General features: G+C 38.5%; 1 protein-coding gene across 1 annotated transcript in view; it reads right to left on the bottom strand.

Moving 5' to 3' along the window:
* The window catches only part of SEMA3C (semaphorin 3C), a 116,091-nt gene that overhangs the window by 15,457 nt on the left and 85,782 nt on the right, over positions 1–14,852 (bottom strand). The window contains exons 11-12 of the mRNA XM_036401441.2: positions 14,133–14,277; positions 9,207–9,429 (exon numbers count right to left, since the gene is read on the bottom strand). Of these exons, the coding sequence (XP_036257334.1) occupies positions 9,207–9,429; positions 14,133–14,277 (368 nt within the window). The remainder of the gene's footprint in view (positions 1–9,206; positions 9,430–14,132; positions 14,278–14,852) is intronic.

The raw sequence follows: 14,852 nt of genomic DNA, 5'->3' as shown, positions 1-14,852 counted from the left end.
TTTGTTTTAAGCTCAGTGACTAAATACTATAGCTAGAGCTGCAGGGTAAGATGATTACTGTAAATAATTTACATCTCCTTATTTCACTCAAGGAAGCCAGACACCACCACCACCACCACCACTACTACTACTACTACTACTACTACTACTTGTTGTTGTTGTTGCTATTATTATTACTACAAAAAAAGGTTTAAAGCCAGAATATTGATATTTAATCACTTGCCCACACACAGAGAGCACACTGCAGTATTTTGTCTTTAAAAAAAAAAGAAGGAAAAGAAAAACTGAAAGTTGACAAGACTTAAAAATGTGTAGCTATCAAGGTAACATGCTCAGGGCATGTTAGACATGAATTTTTCATGAGAATTTTCCACAGAGATATTTATTCTCATTATACAATAGCATGATAAAACAGTTCCTTCTGAAGAAACTTCACTGAAACCAAATCTTGTGATAGCACAGCTGTGGTCTAGCCTGGGTGCCAGTATTAGCTAAGTTATGAGAACCTGAGAGAGATTTACCAACTGCCAGGACCCACAGAAGTGTTAAACTGCTGCAGATGCCTCCCTCAGAGGAAAGGAGAAAGGGCTTGTGTGTATTTCCTCTCCTACTCAAGGGAATAACCCACTCACACATGTACATGGCTTCAGTCCAGTCTACCCCTGCTTCTTTGCATTCTTTTATCAATTCTCTCTCTCTAACTTAGACTCTAGCTTACAAAATAATCAGAAGTGCAGGAAGGAATTGCAGCCATTTGTGGTGTTTTTTTGAAGCTGCCTGCAAAGTGTCAAGTACCTGTGACCCTGACACACAGGGCACTAAGCATGTTGACAGTGACCTTACCTGCAAAGGAATGTAAGGCTGCTGAGCCCCTGAAGAACCGGTTTATGTCAATGATCCATTAGCACATGCCACACATTTAAAATTCCTACATTGTCTTGAGTCCTCAAACACTGCCCCAGACTGAAATCAGAACTTGAAGGGAGATTTTATCCTGGGCATGGGCACAGAAAATACCGATAATGTCTGACGCCAAGTCCCTGTGTCCTAATAACCTCTCCTATTTGTAAAGCAGGCTCCTATCTGCCTTTTTGTCACACCCCAGAAAAACACACAGAGTGAAGGACTGTTTACCTTACTATTCATTCCCTTTGACTCAGGGTTTTACCATTTGCTTTGACTCAGTATTGTACCATGATGGACAAATACTTGTAGAAAGGAATGTTCCATTGTTTTAAAGGAGACTTAATACAATGTTTAAAATAAATATTCAAGGAGGCAACAGAAAGCTATTGATTAAATAAAATTTCTTAGAGCAAGGGATTCTATTAGTCTGTACATATATATCTTTCTCTATACACCTATATATAAACACTTCCAAAAATACACAGCTTATAGTCTATAGCTCTCTCATTTCTTCTAAAAACAGTCTTGCTACTGTAGTCCAGCCTTTTCCTTAATAAATGAAAAGCAAATATTTGCCCCCAAACCCCACTTTTTATTTCTTTCTCAGCAGCACTGCTGTCTCCTCTATAAACACAAACTTGTATCTGACAAATCAAGTCACATGTGTCCACATAGAAAGCTTATGGTGAATTTGAGTTTTGTTGAAAATCTTGTTTGATTATTTCTGCTAATAGAAAAAAAGTGAACTAAATTCCCTGAGTCAGAGGAAAGGATGAAGCACTGTGCACTGCAGGACATCCATGAAAAGCAGTGCCTAAGCTGTTTCTGAGTGTTTTCACAATAGATGATATTTTATGCTGTAAATCAGGCATAAGAGGTCATCAAACAAGTGCAGGTGAAATTTTTTCAAGTTTGGTCATTGTATGAGATTAGAAGGCAGTCCTCTAAAATTGATAAAATTGAGCAACATGGTTTCCTTTGCCATTTACTTGTTCCTTCCAGAAATCCACTTGAAAACAGTTCTCCATTGCTATGATTTTACACAGTCATGAAAAAGCTACTATGTCTCCAGAATATCAATCTGCCACTAGAAATGAAGAGGCAGATTTTTGCTCTCCACTTTCTACACTGGGAGCTGTCTGCAGCCTTGCATCAGCTCAGCAGTCTGTGTGTCAAGGGGAGATGGACAAACAAAAGGGAATCTCCCTCAAGCTGACAGCAAGAGGACAAGAGTGACTTAAAATGCTTTTCCATTTAAACCTGCTTCACAAATGCAGGTGTCCCAGATTGACATCAAAGACAATGACACTGAGATCACATTCCCTCTGAGGGGACTGAGAAACTGGGAACAGCAAGGGAGGAAAGTGCAGGCTAAAAAAAAGGTGTAGAATGTATTCAGAGTGGGAAATAAATGAAGAAAGAAGGCATTCCAATAAATGGAATGGAAGCATACGAGGGAAATCATCATCATCATTATAATTATAATAATATTTCTTGAAATGCAAGACATGATTCTGGACTGATACTAATCAGCTAAGCTTCATCAATACCAGTTAGACTGTGCCTGATTACATTAATTCCTGGTCTGCCTGACCATGGGCAATGGAAAAAGCAAAGCTTAATGAAAAGACACGAAAAACAGAGAGGTTTTTGGCTGAATCAGAAGGTCTCAGTATAAAACTAATTTTCTGAATTTTGACTAGTTTTTATTTCCCCAGTTCTAAATGAACACTGCAGCTGTCAGTAATGTGAGCCTCAAAGAGAGCTGGGACCCATTTACCCCTGAGCCACATCACATGGACAAATTGAACTACAAATAAAACTCCCAAATTTTCCACATCATAAAAAAATTACTGCAATAGGCACCAACTTCTACTCTCATATGAGTTTTGAGAGGCCTCCTTCAGTAATCCCCACCCCTGATGTGTCTGACACTGCTGGAGACCCTCTAAAAACTTCTTCTCCATGTTTTTACCTGTCAGCTTACTGGCAGCTAATTATTTCTGGTCTCTTATCTGAGTTGAACCTGATGTATAAAAATAACCTTACAAAGAAAAAAGAAAGCAAAAAGTTCATAGAATGTTTGAAATCTGTCTGTTTGAGAAAATATTGAGGCTCAGCAGAGCACCTGAGAGGGTGGCAGGTTAGCAGTCAGGGCTGACAGCCACGTTCTCACGCTCTGTGTCTGCTGTAATTCAGAGCTCCCACCAGAGCCACTAATCTCTCTGTGCTCAGTTCACTCATCTGTCAAATGGGGGCAATTTTTTTCCAGCTCATAATATCTCTGTGAAACTTCATAAAATTCAAGCAGCATCAAAGAACAAAAAGACAGATACAAATGCTCACACTTGAGGGTGAAGTTTTTGTATAGCCCCAGCTCAGTCAATCTTTTGGGACACAGTGTGAGCTTGCTTGAATAAAACCTGAACAGGGGAAATGAAGCAGGTAGAGGTACACCCTCTCAACTTACATATCACCTTCAAAGTATGTGAAAAAGCTTTGGATGAACAGGTCAACAAGAGGTTATGAATGACTCAGGCACTAAGACCACGAGGAAGAAGGAAATCGTGTCGGATGCCTGTTGTGCCACTGTTGTGTAACATCATCTCCTCAAGCTTACAGTCACAAAGCTGCAGCCAGGAAAACTATGGGAGGCAAGCTTGCTCTTTTGACCAGATTTATCTCTTGGTTAGAATCTGTAGATCATTTGGCTATGGCATTACTGGAGGCTACTGTTGTCAGCAAGGGTTAGTTTTCCAAAAAGACAGCCATCATAACTATGAAAATGAGTATTACAAACTTATGCTCTGGAAGCACTTAATGCATCTAGACTTTGAAAACAAATGTTTCATCAGAGAAGAAAAGATAATGAGAAACATCGATCAGCCTCATGCCACATCAGATGCATGTGGCTGACATTATTCATCTCAATAAGCCACACTGAAGTCTGTAGTGTCTTTTTATGACAGTAACTTAGATCTCTTTCCAGAAAAGCATATCATATCTTGATAGCAAGAAGCTGAAAAAAATCCCATTGGTGTCCATAGATGTTTAATGTACCCAAGTTTGACCCAGACATTTAAATATTTTTTTAACACCAGGAGCAATAAAAAAACCCTGTGAATAATTTTTGGTGGTGCAATCTGTGTGTACTTTGACCAAAGGCTTTCGTGCTGCAAGCAGTAGGTGGCATGCTTAATAAATGAATATTAATCTCACAAATATGTTCTCATGGTGTTTTACTGCTGTCTTAAAACTCAGATAGAAAACAATCTACCAAAGGATGAACACAAAATATTGAAATCTCAGGTTCTTTAGATCTAACTGAAATGAGCAAACAAATTACACTACAACTCTAGGGTGAATCCAAAAAACTCAAGGCTGAGTCCTGTCCCATCACAGAAATGGAATAATTGAAACAGAATTCTAATCCCAAATTCTTGAATTGAATATGTTATTTCTCATTGCATAGGGAAAAAATACCATCAGAATTACTCTAGTCAAATATGTAAATGAGTGATTATATTCTTTCCAAGTAAATTATCTCTTGGGTTTCTTTTTGGGAAGACAAGGTAGGTAGACAACACTTCTCTTGCAGCACGGCTCTCTACCAGTCCAGACTTGCTCCTTACTCCAAGTCAGCTCATGCCAGTCAGGGGTGAAGAGATCCCTTAGTAGAGACCAAACAAATCTAGCAAGCTTTGTGAAGTGCTTTGGGAGTCTTCGTGTTTAAAAGCAGAGGAAAAATGGGAGATTGTAATAATTTGAAAAGCATGGAATGCCACATGAACAATGTCTGTTCCTGGGATTTATTTTGTTTGCTATGCAGGTAAGCAAGGGATAAAAACCAATGCATTACCTCTGGGTATGGAGCAGCCCCTGTGAGCACAGCACTTCTGCCTGGGGGAGCAAAGGGAACACTACATTTAGTTGACACCAAGGTGAAAAAATTACAGAGCTGCCTATGCCCTCCTGTGCCATGGCTACATGATGAAAACCACTGGGGCTGTCGGAGCTCTGTACTTCTGTTATTCCTCACTTGCATTCAGGAACTGATTTATTACTAAGGCTATAGAGGAGGAAGAGAGGAAAAGCTAAACATTTTGTGTGCTTTGCATCTGGCAAGACATAAAACACTCTGATTTCAAGCATGAGACAGGTCACTGACAGTGACAGACATGGCTGGAAATATCTCAGTTCAGCAGCAGTAACTCATCATTTGAGCTGAGTGTAATTGTCACCAGGTGTCAAGTCCCATTGCCTCTGGCTGTGGGGCTCCAGGCTCACAAGGAAATTATCACATGAAATTCTCCTATACAATGTGGTTTTTGCATTTGCTGGGATGAACTGACACCAAAGCAAATCCCCTCTGCATTCCTTTTGACACTTAATATCTCTATCAAATCCTCCTGAGTCTAACAGAAAGCAGAGAATAAAGAAAACAAGTTTCTCCTCTCAGTGCCTGAAACTTGATCACTTTTATTTTTAAAGGGCTGAGAAATGCAGTAACTTGCATTGCAACGATTTCTTTGGAGGAAGACCTTGGAAGGCATTAATGTCCTGTGCCCTGCTCAGGAAGAATAATGCCTGCCCTCCATCTCACTAGAAAGCAGAAAATGATCCTTGTCCCCAGTGTAATGAAGAAGATAAAGCAATGAATATAAAGTATCAAGAGCTGCACTTTCTGTATGTGGTCCATGATGGGTCCTGTGCTGGTACACAGAGGAGATTAACGTAAGAACAAACTGAGCTATGTTTAGTTTTTCACAGCTCAGGTGTGTGTATGAGGCCTATTGATCACCTAAAAACAGTCAGATGGTCATCAAAGGATAAAATGAAATTACATATGTTTACCTCTTGCAGAGTTATTAAAATGCTTACTATCAAGTTGTGATTTCAAGGACATTTCAGCTTTTCAATAGTTTTCCAGGTTTAACTATCATTGCTACATTAACAATCTATATGGTCTGGGAACTTATGTCTCAACTAATGTTATGTCTCAACTCAATCGTTTCCACTAAGCTTTAGTAGAATTTGCCTCCAAATAACATTGGGTGCTTACAGAACATTTTAAAACAATGGCACCACAATACAGTGGAAAAAAAATAAAATGTTGATTTGAAAGATCTGTACTAGCCTACCAGTCAAGGAAGAAAACTAACAGGTAAAGTAAAACTTCTCTTTTACCAAATTTTCTTGTGCAGTTGTGTAACAAGAGCAGGATGCTCTCTATCAACACTTCTGATATTTCTATAGTAGAAGAATTCTTCAGGAAAGAAGAAAAAATATCCTAACAGCTAACAAAGTCAAAATTGTATCTGCATTAATTAAACTAAAGAGAAAATGTGGGTTTATGTTAGTGGTGGGAAGAGGGAAAGGAGAGGAAGAACCCACCTTGTAGAAAAATCTGTTCCTATTTAGGTTAATTTAGTATTTTCCAACAGCTGCAGATAGGAGAGAGCCAAGAATACCTTAAAACTCATTAATCAATTTCCAACCAGGAAAACAAAAATATCCAGATCAAAAACTTACTAAATTCTCTGAATAAGGCCCTGACTATGTCTTATCAGATATTAAGCATTCACTCTGCATCAGATGGAGACTTGGTAAAGGTTTGGTGGAAAAACAGGGAATCATAGAATTGTTTAGGTTGGGGAAGACCTGAAGGAACGCCATTTGGAACCAGCCACAACTGGATGTAGCTCCATTCCCCTCCACTCTCTGGGCCCAGCTCTCCAGCCAGTTTTATCCCAGTGAACAGTGCTCCCATCCAGGCCATGATCAGCTGGTTTCTCCAGGAGAATGCTGTGGGAAATGGTGTCAAAGGCTTCACTAAAGTCCAGGCAGACAACACCCAGAGCCTTTCCCTCACCCCCTGTGTGGGTCACTCAGTGACAGAAAGAGCTCAGGCAGGACCTGCCTTTCACAAACCCATGCAGGGTCTGATCCCCTGGTTGTCCTGCACACACCATGTGATGGCACTCAAGATGATCTGCTCCATAAGCTTCCCCAGCCATGATGGTCAGCATGACAGGTCTGTAGTTCCCCACATCCTCCTTGGGCCCCTCCTTGTAGATGGGCATCACATAACTTCCGATCAGCTGGGTCCTCCCCAGTTTGCAGGACTGCTGCTAATGATGGAAAGTGGCTTGGAGAGCACTCTGCCAGCTCCCTCAGTATCCTTGGGTGGATCCCATCAAGCCCCAAGGACTTGTGTGTATCTAAGGGGTGTAGCAGGTCACTGACTACTTCTCCTTGGATTATGGAAGCTTCACTCTGCTTCTTATTCCTGTCTTCCAACTCAAGGGCTGGGAGCCTGCAGAACTGGTCTTGCTACTAAAGACTGAGGCAAAGAAGGCATTAAGTACTTCAGCCTTTTCACTGTTTCCAGTAAAGGATGGAAATTCTCCCTAACTCTCTTTTTGCTGCTAATTTATTTATAGAAACATTTTTATTGCCTTTTACAGCAGTAACCAGATTGAGTTCTTGCTGGGCTTTAGCCCTTCTCATTTTCTCCATCCATAACCAAACATGAATTAAGTGTTTTTGTATTCCTTTCACTGAACTGCAGAAACCTGTAGCCTGTAGAAGACATCTGGTGCAGTCCCATACTCAAATCAAGTGCTATAAGAGCAGGCTGCTCAATGCTGTGTTTGTTGGATTTTGAACCTTTTGAGTCTCTGAAGATGGAGAATTCATAACCTCTCTGGATCCTTTTTCCACTGTTTGATCATGGTGATGGCAAAACCTTTTTCCTTTATATCTATTAGCACTGTCCCACACTGCAACTTGTGTGAAATCCCTCACCTTGGCACTGAGCACCTTGAGAAGAGTCCTCATCTGTTTTTTTCCCCACTAGGCAGTTGTACCCACCCATTTGATAGCTGTCAACAGCATTAAGGTCTCTCCTTAGCTTTCCCTGAATAAACCCATTTTCTCAGCTTTTTCTCATGCATCACATCATACAGTCCCTGAACTGATCTTGCTCCATTAGGTCAATGTTTTCTTTGTACTGGTGAGCCCACAGCTGGGCACAGTACTTAAAACAGGAGCCAAATACAGGAAAAAAATCCTTTCCATCAACTTGTTTGCTGGATACACTTCTGCACACAGAGCACAACGTGCAGTTGGCCTCCTTTGGCACATAGGCGCCCTGCTGACTTTGATAGTTGGAGAGGTTTTTCTAAGAAGAGTGAAGAGAGTTACTTTTAATCCTTTCCCCATAGAAGCCTGACATTCTTAAAGATTTTTTTAGCACCGGCTTCCTAAATCTAATAGAACAATATGGTTATTCCCAGCCCCATGTGAGTTTGTTGGCAGACACAGTTTTTCTACGAGCAGAAAACAATCAGGGCCCCAATAATATGTGAACCATAAAAGCAATGCAAGCCATCTCTGTAATCATTTTCTGATGTTCAGACATATATTTGTTCTCCTAGAGTTCTTGTCCTTTGTTCTACTTGAAAGTAAAAAAAAGTAAAAAAGATTAGCCTTTGTGCCTATTGACCTCTAATGCCCTGTTAAACCAGTGGGAGTTTCAGATGTGAGTGAGTCCTAGGGTCTAGTCAGAGTACCACTCTACTTGTCTGCTTCAATCTAAAGGGTGTGATTCATATCAGAATATCTTAAAAAATCTAAATTTATCCATAAAAGAACCACTTAACCTGTTCCCTGCAGACTTCAGACACATAACACCAGATTCAAATTTGATGCAAGTAAAAGCAAAATATAGGTTATATTAGACGGAAATTTTTTTAGAATATTTGGATCAAGTTCTCTGTGTCCACTACTGCTAGGACTCCAACCATTTGTTTCTTTTTCTCTGCTAAGTATTTACATATTACTACTGTTTTCTGGAGGAGTTGTTTCAGCCTTTGTAACATCTTGATCAGATTGTGTTTTTCTTCAGGAGTAGCTTACAGCATATATCAAATAATGATGATGAGCATATAAAAAATTATAATGCTAGATTTTGGTATTTTTTTTCTAAAATCTAATGTTGAATCATATTGCAGACAACCACACTCAAGAGAAGTATTATAATTTAGATCCAATAAAATATATACCAGTGTTGTTTTTTGTCTCATAATTAAGATCAATACATTGTACCTCTTGCACATAATGACACCTATAGTAAAAAGAAAAATACACAGAAAGTAAAGAGGATTCATGGATTTCTATAACATTTCTGTCGATTGCAAACATTTAAACAAATATTTCTGAAAGCTATGAATTGTAAAAAGCAGAGTTGATTGCAAAACTGCAACAGAGGAAAATGAATGCTGCCAAATTTGTCTTACCTGTTCCAAGAAACAAGACGTGGTATCTCCCATCAGCAGCATTCACTCGATCCACAGCAATCTTTGTATACTTGTAGTCAGCTCCTATCCTGATGATTAATGGCCTCTTGTGTATTGGGTAAATGGGATTAAACATCAAAGGGTGGTTCCTAATGAAGGTCACAACATCGTCTGGAAACTCTTTGGTTGTCCGCACATTGGGCGTGAAGGCTCCTCCCGGACACTGCAAGAAACAGGCACAGCAATGATGAACAGTACTTATCATCTTTCAGAGTTTTCATCTCCAGATCACTTACAAATATGAACAGATGACAAAGGAAATTCCTCCCCAAAAAAAGCACTTCAGACTTGGGCCAAAACTTACTATATTCCAGTAAGGGGATTGAAGTGTTGAATAGCTACACTTTGAACTCTCATCACTTCTGATAAAACAAACCAAACTGTATTTTTGCACTTTCAAAATCCAGCTTGATGGCAAAGATCTGTACTTCTGAACCTATTTCTACATGTTTTATGCTTCTAAACTGCTGGTTGAAAAAAAAAAAAATCCAAGAGATTGGTATGGGAAGATACCAAACTTATGTATCTCTTTTTTTACAGAATTAGTTCAAAGGCAGAAAACAAAATCTCATAGTTAATTGCAATTTGGGCAATATTCCTCTTGTCATTTTGTTGATTATAAGATGATGAAAGGGCCTGTGACTCTGCGACTCATCTTCATTTGAAGAGAAATAATATGGAGTTGAGGAGGGAGTCCCATAACAACTTATTTATTTGTCTATACATTCCCCTATGCCTTAGAAGTAATTGAAGTCTATGAATTCTTTGGATGCTTCTTTAAATATAATGAAGAACCATCCCAATAATCATCCCTGAGGCATTCTGGGCCTCATGAGAAAATAAAAGCCATCTTAGAAAACTCAACTCTTTACTGAGTTTGAAACTAAAAGGAAACTGTGAAGAAAACAGAGCTATGTCAGTAATTGGTACAAAGTTCTCCAGGTAGTTATGTTAATTTTTTTCTCAGCTACCAGTACCTTACTTATTGCTGCTCCTGAGCTTTCATTTTTTCCCCTTACTGTAATTCTGAACTGTGAAACTCTCTTCAGAGTACTGGAGATATTCAGAAGTGTTTCAACACAGTATTTTTCCAATTGGAAAATGATTTGTTCAATAAAAAGCACTTGATGGAAATTTGTTTATTTTGATGAGGGCCATTCTTACATCTAAGATGGAATTTCTGGTCAAAACCACAGACAAAAAATAGCCAGTAGCTTAGGGAGAGATTTACCTCACCTGACTCCTACTCTCTTAAAGTCAGGCATTTATTCTTAGGTTTCCTCTGTAGTCAGTAATTCAGACTGAACACCCTGCTTTTGGATGGCTAAAATTACATAAAATGAATCATATTCTGAGAGACATGGAATCTCTCTGGGGATATGTGAGTCATGTGTCCAGCCTACCTGATGAGCGGCAATGCTAGAATTTGGGTTTTCACCTCCCAGGGCATTCCCGTAACCACAGGCAGGAGTGCCTGCTCTACCCTCACTGCTAAAAGCTGTTCCATACTGTGCACCCAATAAACAACTCATTGGGCATACCAGGAAACAAGTACAGAGGGAACTTCAGCCTAATCACAGGCTTTAGACTCATCTTCTGGCTCAATTAGGAGTTAATTATTTATACAAAGTAGAATAGCTCTGGTAGGAGCTCTTCAAAAGAAATTGCTCTGGAATCAGTACCCTCCAGGAAGAAGAATCAGAACTCAGCTCAGACATGGGTTGTTTCTCTCATCTGACATCCTTGCTGATTTATTTTTCTCAGCTCATATTTATCCTAAGGGTTTTGTTTTGGCTCTCATTAGAAATGATGCTCTATGTTAATGCTCTAGGATTGCTCACAAAGTTCAATTCTTATTATCTTGCTTGCTCTATCCTCTCTGGCATATTCATCCACATTCCAGAAAATGTATGGAACTATCTGTTAAGATTAGCAATAAATGCTTAAAAAAGAACTGCATTCATCATTAGCAAGATTATTCTACTTGGTAGTGCTCTGCCAGACCTCAGTTCCTTTCAAGAGGGATTCTGTTTCACAAACAGTTCAACTTAAACTTTTCTGTCTCACATAGCTCAATCAGAAGTCTTTCTCTGATACTTTCATCCCTTCCATTATTGAGTTGGAGTCATAAGACTTTTGTCTGTGACTTATTGCAAAAATGTCTGTGCTATGATTCACACCAGCATGACCCTAAAAACTTACATTATATCATTGTTCCGAGCAAAGCTTTAACAAACATGTTTAATCAATTAATTCTTTTGCTAAACCAGTGACAAGCAAAAGATGATACTGAAGAAACCCATAAGCTCTCCCTTTCCTGGAAGGATTGAATGGGCATCCCATACAGCTCATTCAAGAACTTGTCTATACAACTTGTCACACTTGATTATCTGAATTCTTTAATTTACAGCATATTCTCCAATATGCTGTAGGTACTATTTCTGTAAACTCTGAAAAATGGAAACTACCCTCAAACATCACTGAGTTTAGTAGCAAGCTGCCAATTATGTATTTCTTTTTCCATAAGTAAGTTTTGCTTGTGGAGAAATAAGAAACCACTGGTATTTAGTGAAGGCCAGCCAAACACTGCTGAGTTGATCATGGCCAAAAGAACGTATTGCTTCATTTAATCCTACTGAAGCTACACTGAAGCCTTTCCATTGTTTATCCAGTGTACTGAAACATGATGAACTTTCACTTCTACCCAGAGGTTTAGTATGAATATCTCTTTAGGCAACTGCAAAGTAGGATTTTCTATGTCATATAAAAAGGCACCCCTGTCTAGCCCAGCATCCCAGAAGTTACAAAAAAAGTACATTCCAGAGAAAGAAGACCAAGCCCCACAGACTGCAAACTTGGCTAATCATTTTAACTCTTTGAGCACAAATTCTGAGCAGCGAAAAATCGCCATGTCCCAACTTTCACAAATGCTTTGATATATGTGAAAAATAAAGTTTGTGGCACACATTGAAAAGTAGAATTTTTTTGGCAGTGAAATAAAAGCAAAGGCAAAGAAATTTCATCTTAGAAAATATGACTTAGGGATACTCTGTTGTGGCTGAATCATGAGGAAACACAAAAGCCAGTGATCCAAAAATGAGCAATGGTCATCTAAAGGAATCTCTATGAGCTATGATCTAAGAATTTATCTTCCAATTCAGAGCTCCTCGGCACATCTGGAAAGTGTACATAATTTCTGTCACCATGTTAAATCCAAATCTGATATTTTTTCTCCTTTCTGTTGTGCTGGCCAATTTCTTTAGGCCAATCTGGAATACCTCAGAAGCCTCCATGAGATGAACCAAAAAAAACATGGCAGTGGTTGAGGAAAGACATACAAACAAAACACTCTGAAGCAGCAAGAAACTGAAATATGACTAGAGATTCACAAGAGTGTGAAACTTCCTGTTTAAATGGGTCTTTTTTCTAAAGCTTCAGTACACTCTTGAGATTAGAACTGTATGAATTAATTGCAAGGAAAGACTAATGCTAGCAAGACCTTAGTGGAATGTCAGGTATTGATTAGTTAATTCTAGAGATCTGGGAATGTAAAGTCCTAACTCTTACAGCCAGCAGCAACTGCACTAAAATGTCATGAAGAACTGTGTGAGCAGGGATTGTGTGAACAGGGAGAGCTATTCCATGTATCTGAGCTATTCTATGTATGAGAGAGAAAGAAAGAAAAAGAACAAGATCTTGCAGCATAAAGACAAATCAGACTGAAATAGTGATATGGTTAAAGGTTCCCACAGGGACTGGCAAAATTAAAATAAAATTTAATTTCCTGTGAGTAATGGAAAAGCACCAAAGTGTTAATCTAAAAAAATATAACTGTATTGTTGAGAAATAATTTATGATTCTCTGCATATTTATTTTGTTCTGATACTTGAGAAACTGTAAGACTTCATAGGAGTCAACACACACCCACACAACCATACTTCATTTAGCAAATATGGATTCAGAGATGATTCTAGAGAAAGTTCATACATTCTTCATTAAAGCTTGAAGTATGAGATGTTACATTTCTGTTACACATAAATTAAGAATAGTTAAAAAAGGTAAGTAAGTAAAGGAAAAAGTGCATTAACAGCAACTTGTATACGTCATGAATTGAAAAGTAAGAAGAAACAATAGTTTTGTTTAAATATTTCATGAGATACTTTTACACAACTTAGAATCAAAGCTAGCTGTAATTGTGTACAGAATTTATTGGAAGATTATAAATACCCCTGATACAATGAAAGGAAGTCCTGAAAGCAAGGCACACAACAAGCATTCTCACAAGGAAGATGATGGTGAACTGCATAGCAAGAAAATGCTTTTATTTCTAGGTGTCTCATCTAAGATTCAGAACCTGGTATGGTATGACTTAGTCAAGTGACAAGTCCCAGAAACCTTGTTCTCTAAAACTCTTACTACATCTCCTAAGCATCTGAGTAGAGGTGCAAGATTCTAGAGAACTAAAGAAAATTCATACAGACTGAAGACAGACTTACAGACATTTGGATCCAGGCTGTGGAACACACTAAAAATGCTTTCTTTGCATGCTTCTTTATTTAGCTACATTTTGCACAAATGTACCCACAAAATGGAAATGTGCATGCAAACAAGGGAACTATCACCTAATTAAGCAGAAAGAGAAAGAACAACTAACAGTTTACACGACTTTTAATTCTTTCTAGAAGACTTCTAGATGGGACATGATTTGCAGACGGATTTTCAGGCAACTGAAAAGCAAATAAAAGAGTCCTGAATTGTAACTGTCACAGTCACATACAGACTTTTGTCCCAGAATAAATAATATTTATTTATGCGTTAAATTAAGACAAGCAATTGGCAAGACTGAGCAAACATCTTTGTACTTACAGTGCCAGGTCGTGGGTATGGAATTCTGCCCTGATATGGAATCAGCTGGTGGTTTGGGCCCTCCTTATGTGCAAATGGTCCATTGAACACAGTCTGGATGTCAGACAGATGATACACACACACAGCTGAGCCTTTAAATATGGAGCTGGAAGACAAGAGAAAGTTAGCATTGCAATCTACCAACTTTTTTAGAGCTTTTCCAGAATTTTTCATGGTCCAATGACGAAACATACCTCTAACATAATGTTGTATACAATTGATTGCTTTAATATGGATTTAAAACATTCTAAATCATAATATGGATTTAAAACATTTTAAATCAACTAATCTAGCTGCCCAATATGCACCACTACTTCTTAAGACTTAGCACCTTTCTGAACAGTAAACTGAAAAAAGAGAGAGGCAGGCACTACCCTACTGGTGCAAAAGGAAGATTTCCTAATGCTAAATATAGAAGAAATATAATCTGGCTCCACTTAAATCAATGGCAAAAATATTGCTGACTTCAGTGAGGCAGGAATTTTATAAACTTTGTACTGCCAAGCTCAGCACAGGTTTCCAGAACTCCTACCACTATATTAACCACAAGATCTCCATGAGCCTCTTAAAATACATGGCTAAAATATTAATCAAAACATCCAGAGCAATTACAATTGTTTGGATTATTATAATCTGTTTCCAGCTTGTTTTGCAAAAAAATGGGGACAAGATGTGGCTGTA

This window comes from Molothrus ater, chromosome 5 (assembly GCF_012460135.2).
Source record: "Molothrus ater isolate BHLD 08-10-18 breed brown headed cowbird chromosome 5, BPBGC_Mater_1.1, whole genome shotgun sequence".
NCBI lineage: Eukaryota > Metazoa > Chordata > Aves > Passeriformes > Icteridae > Molothrus > Molothrus ater.
This window is presented reverse-complemented; position numbering and strand designations above follow the sequence as displayed.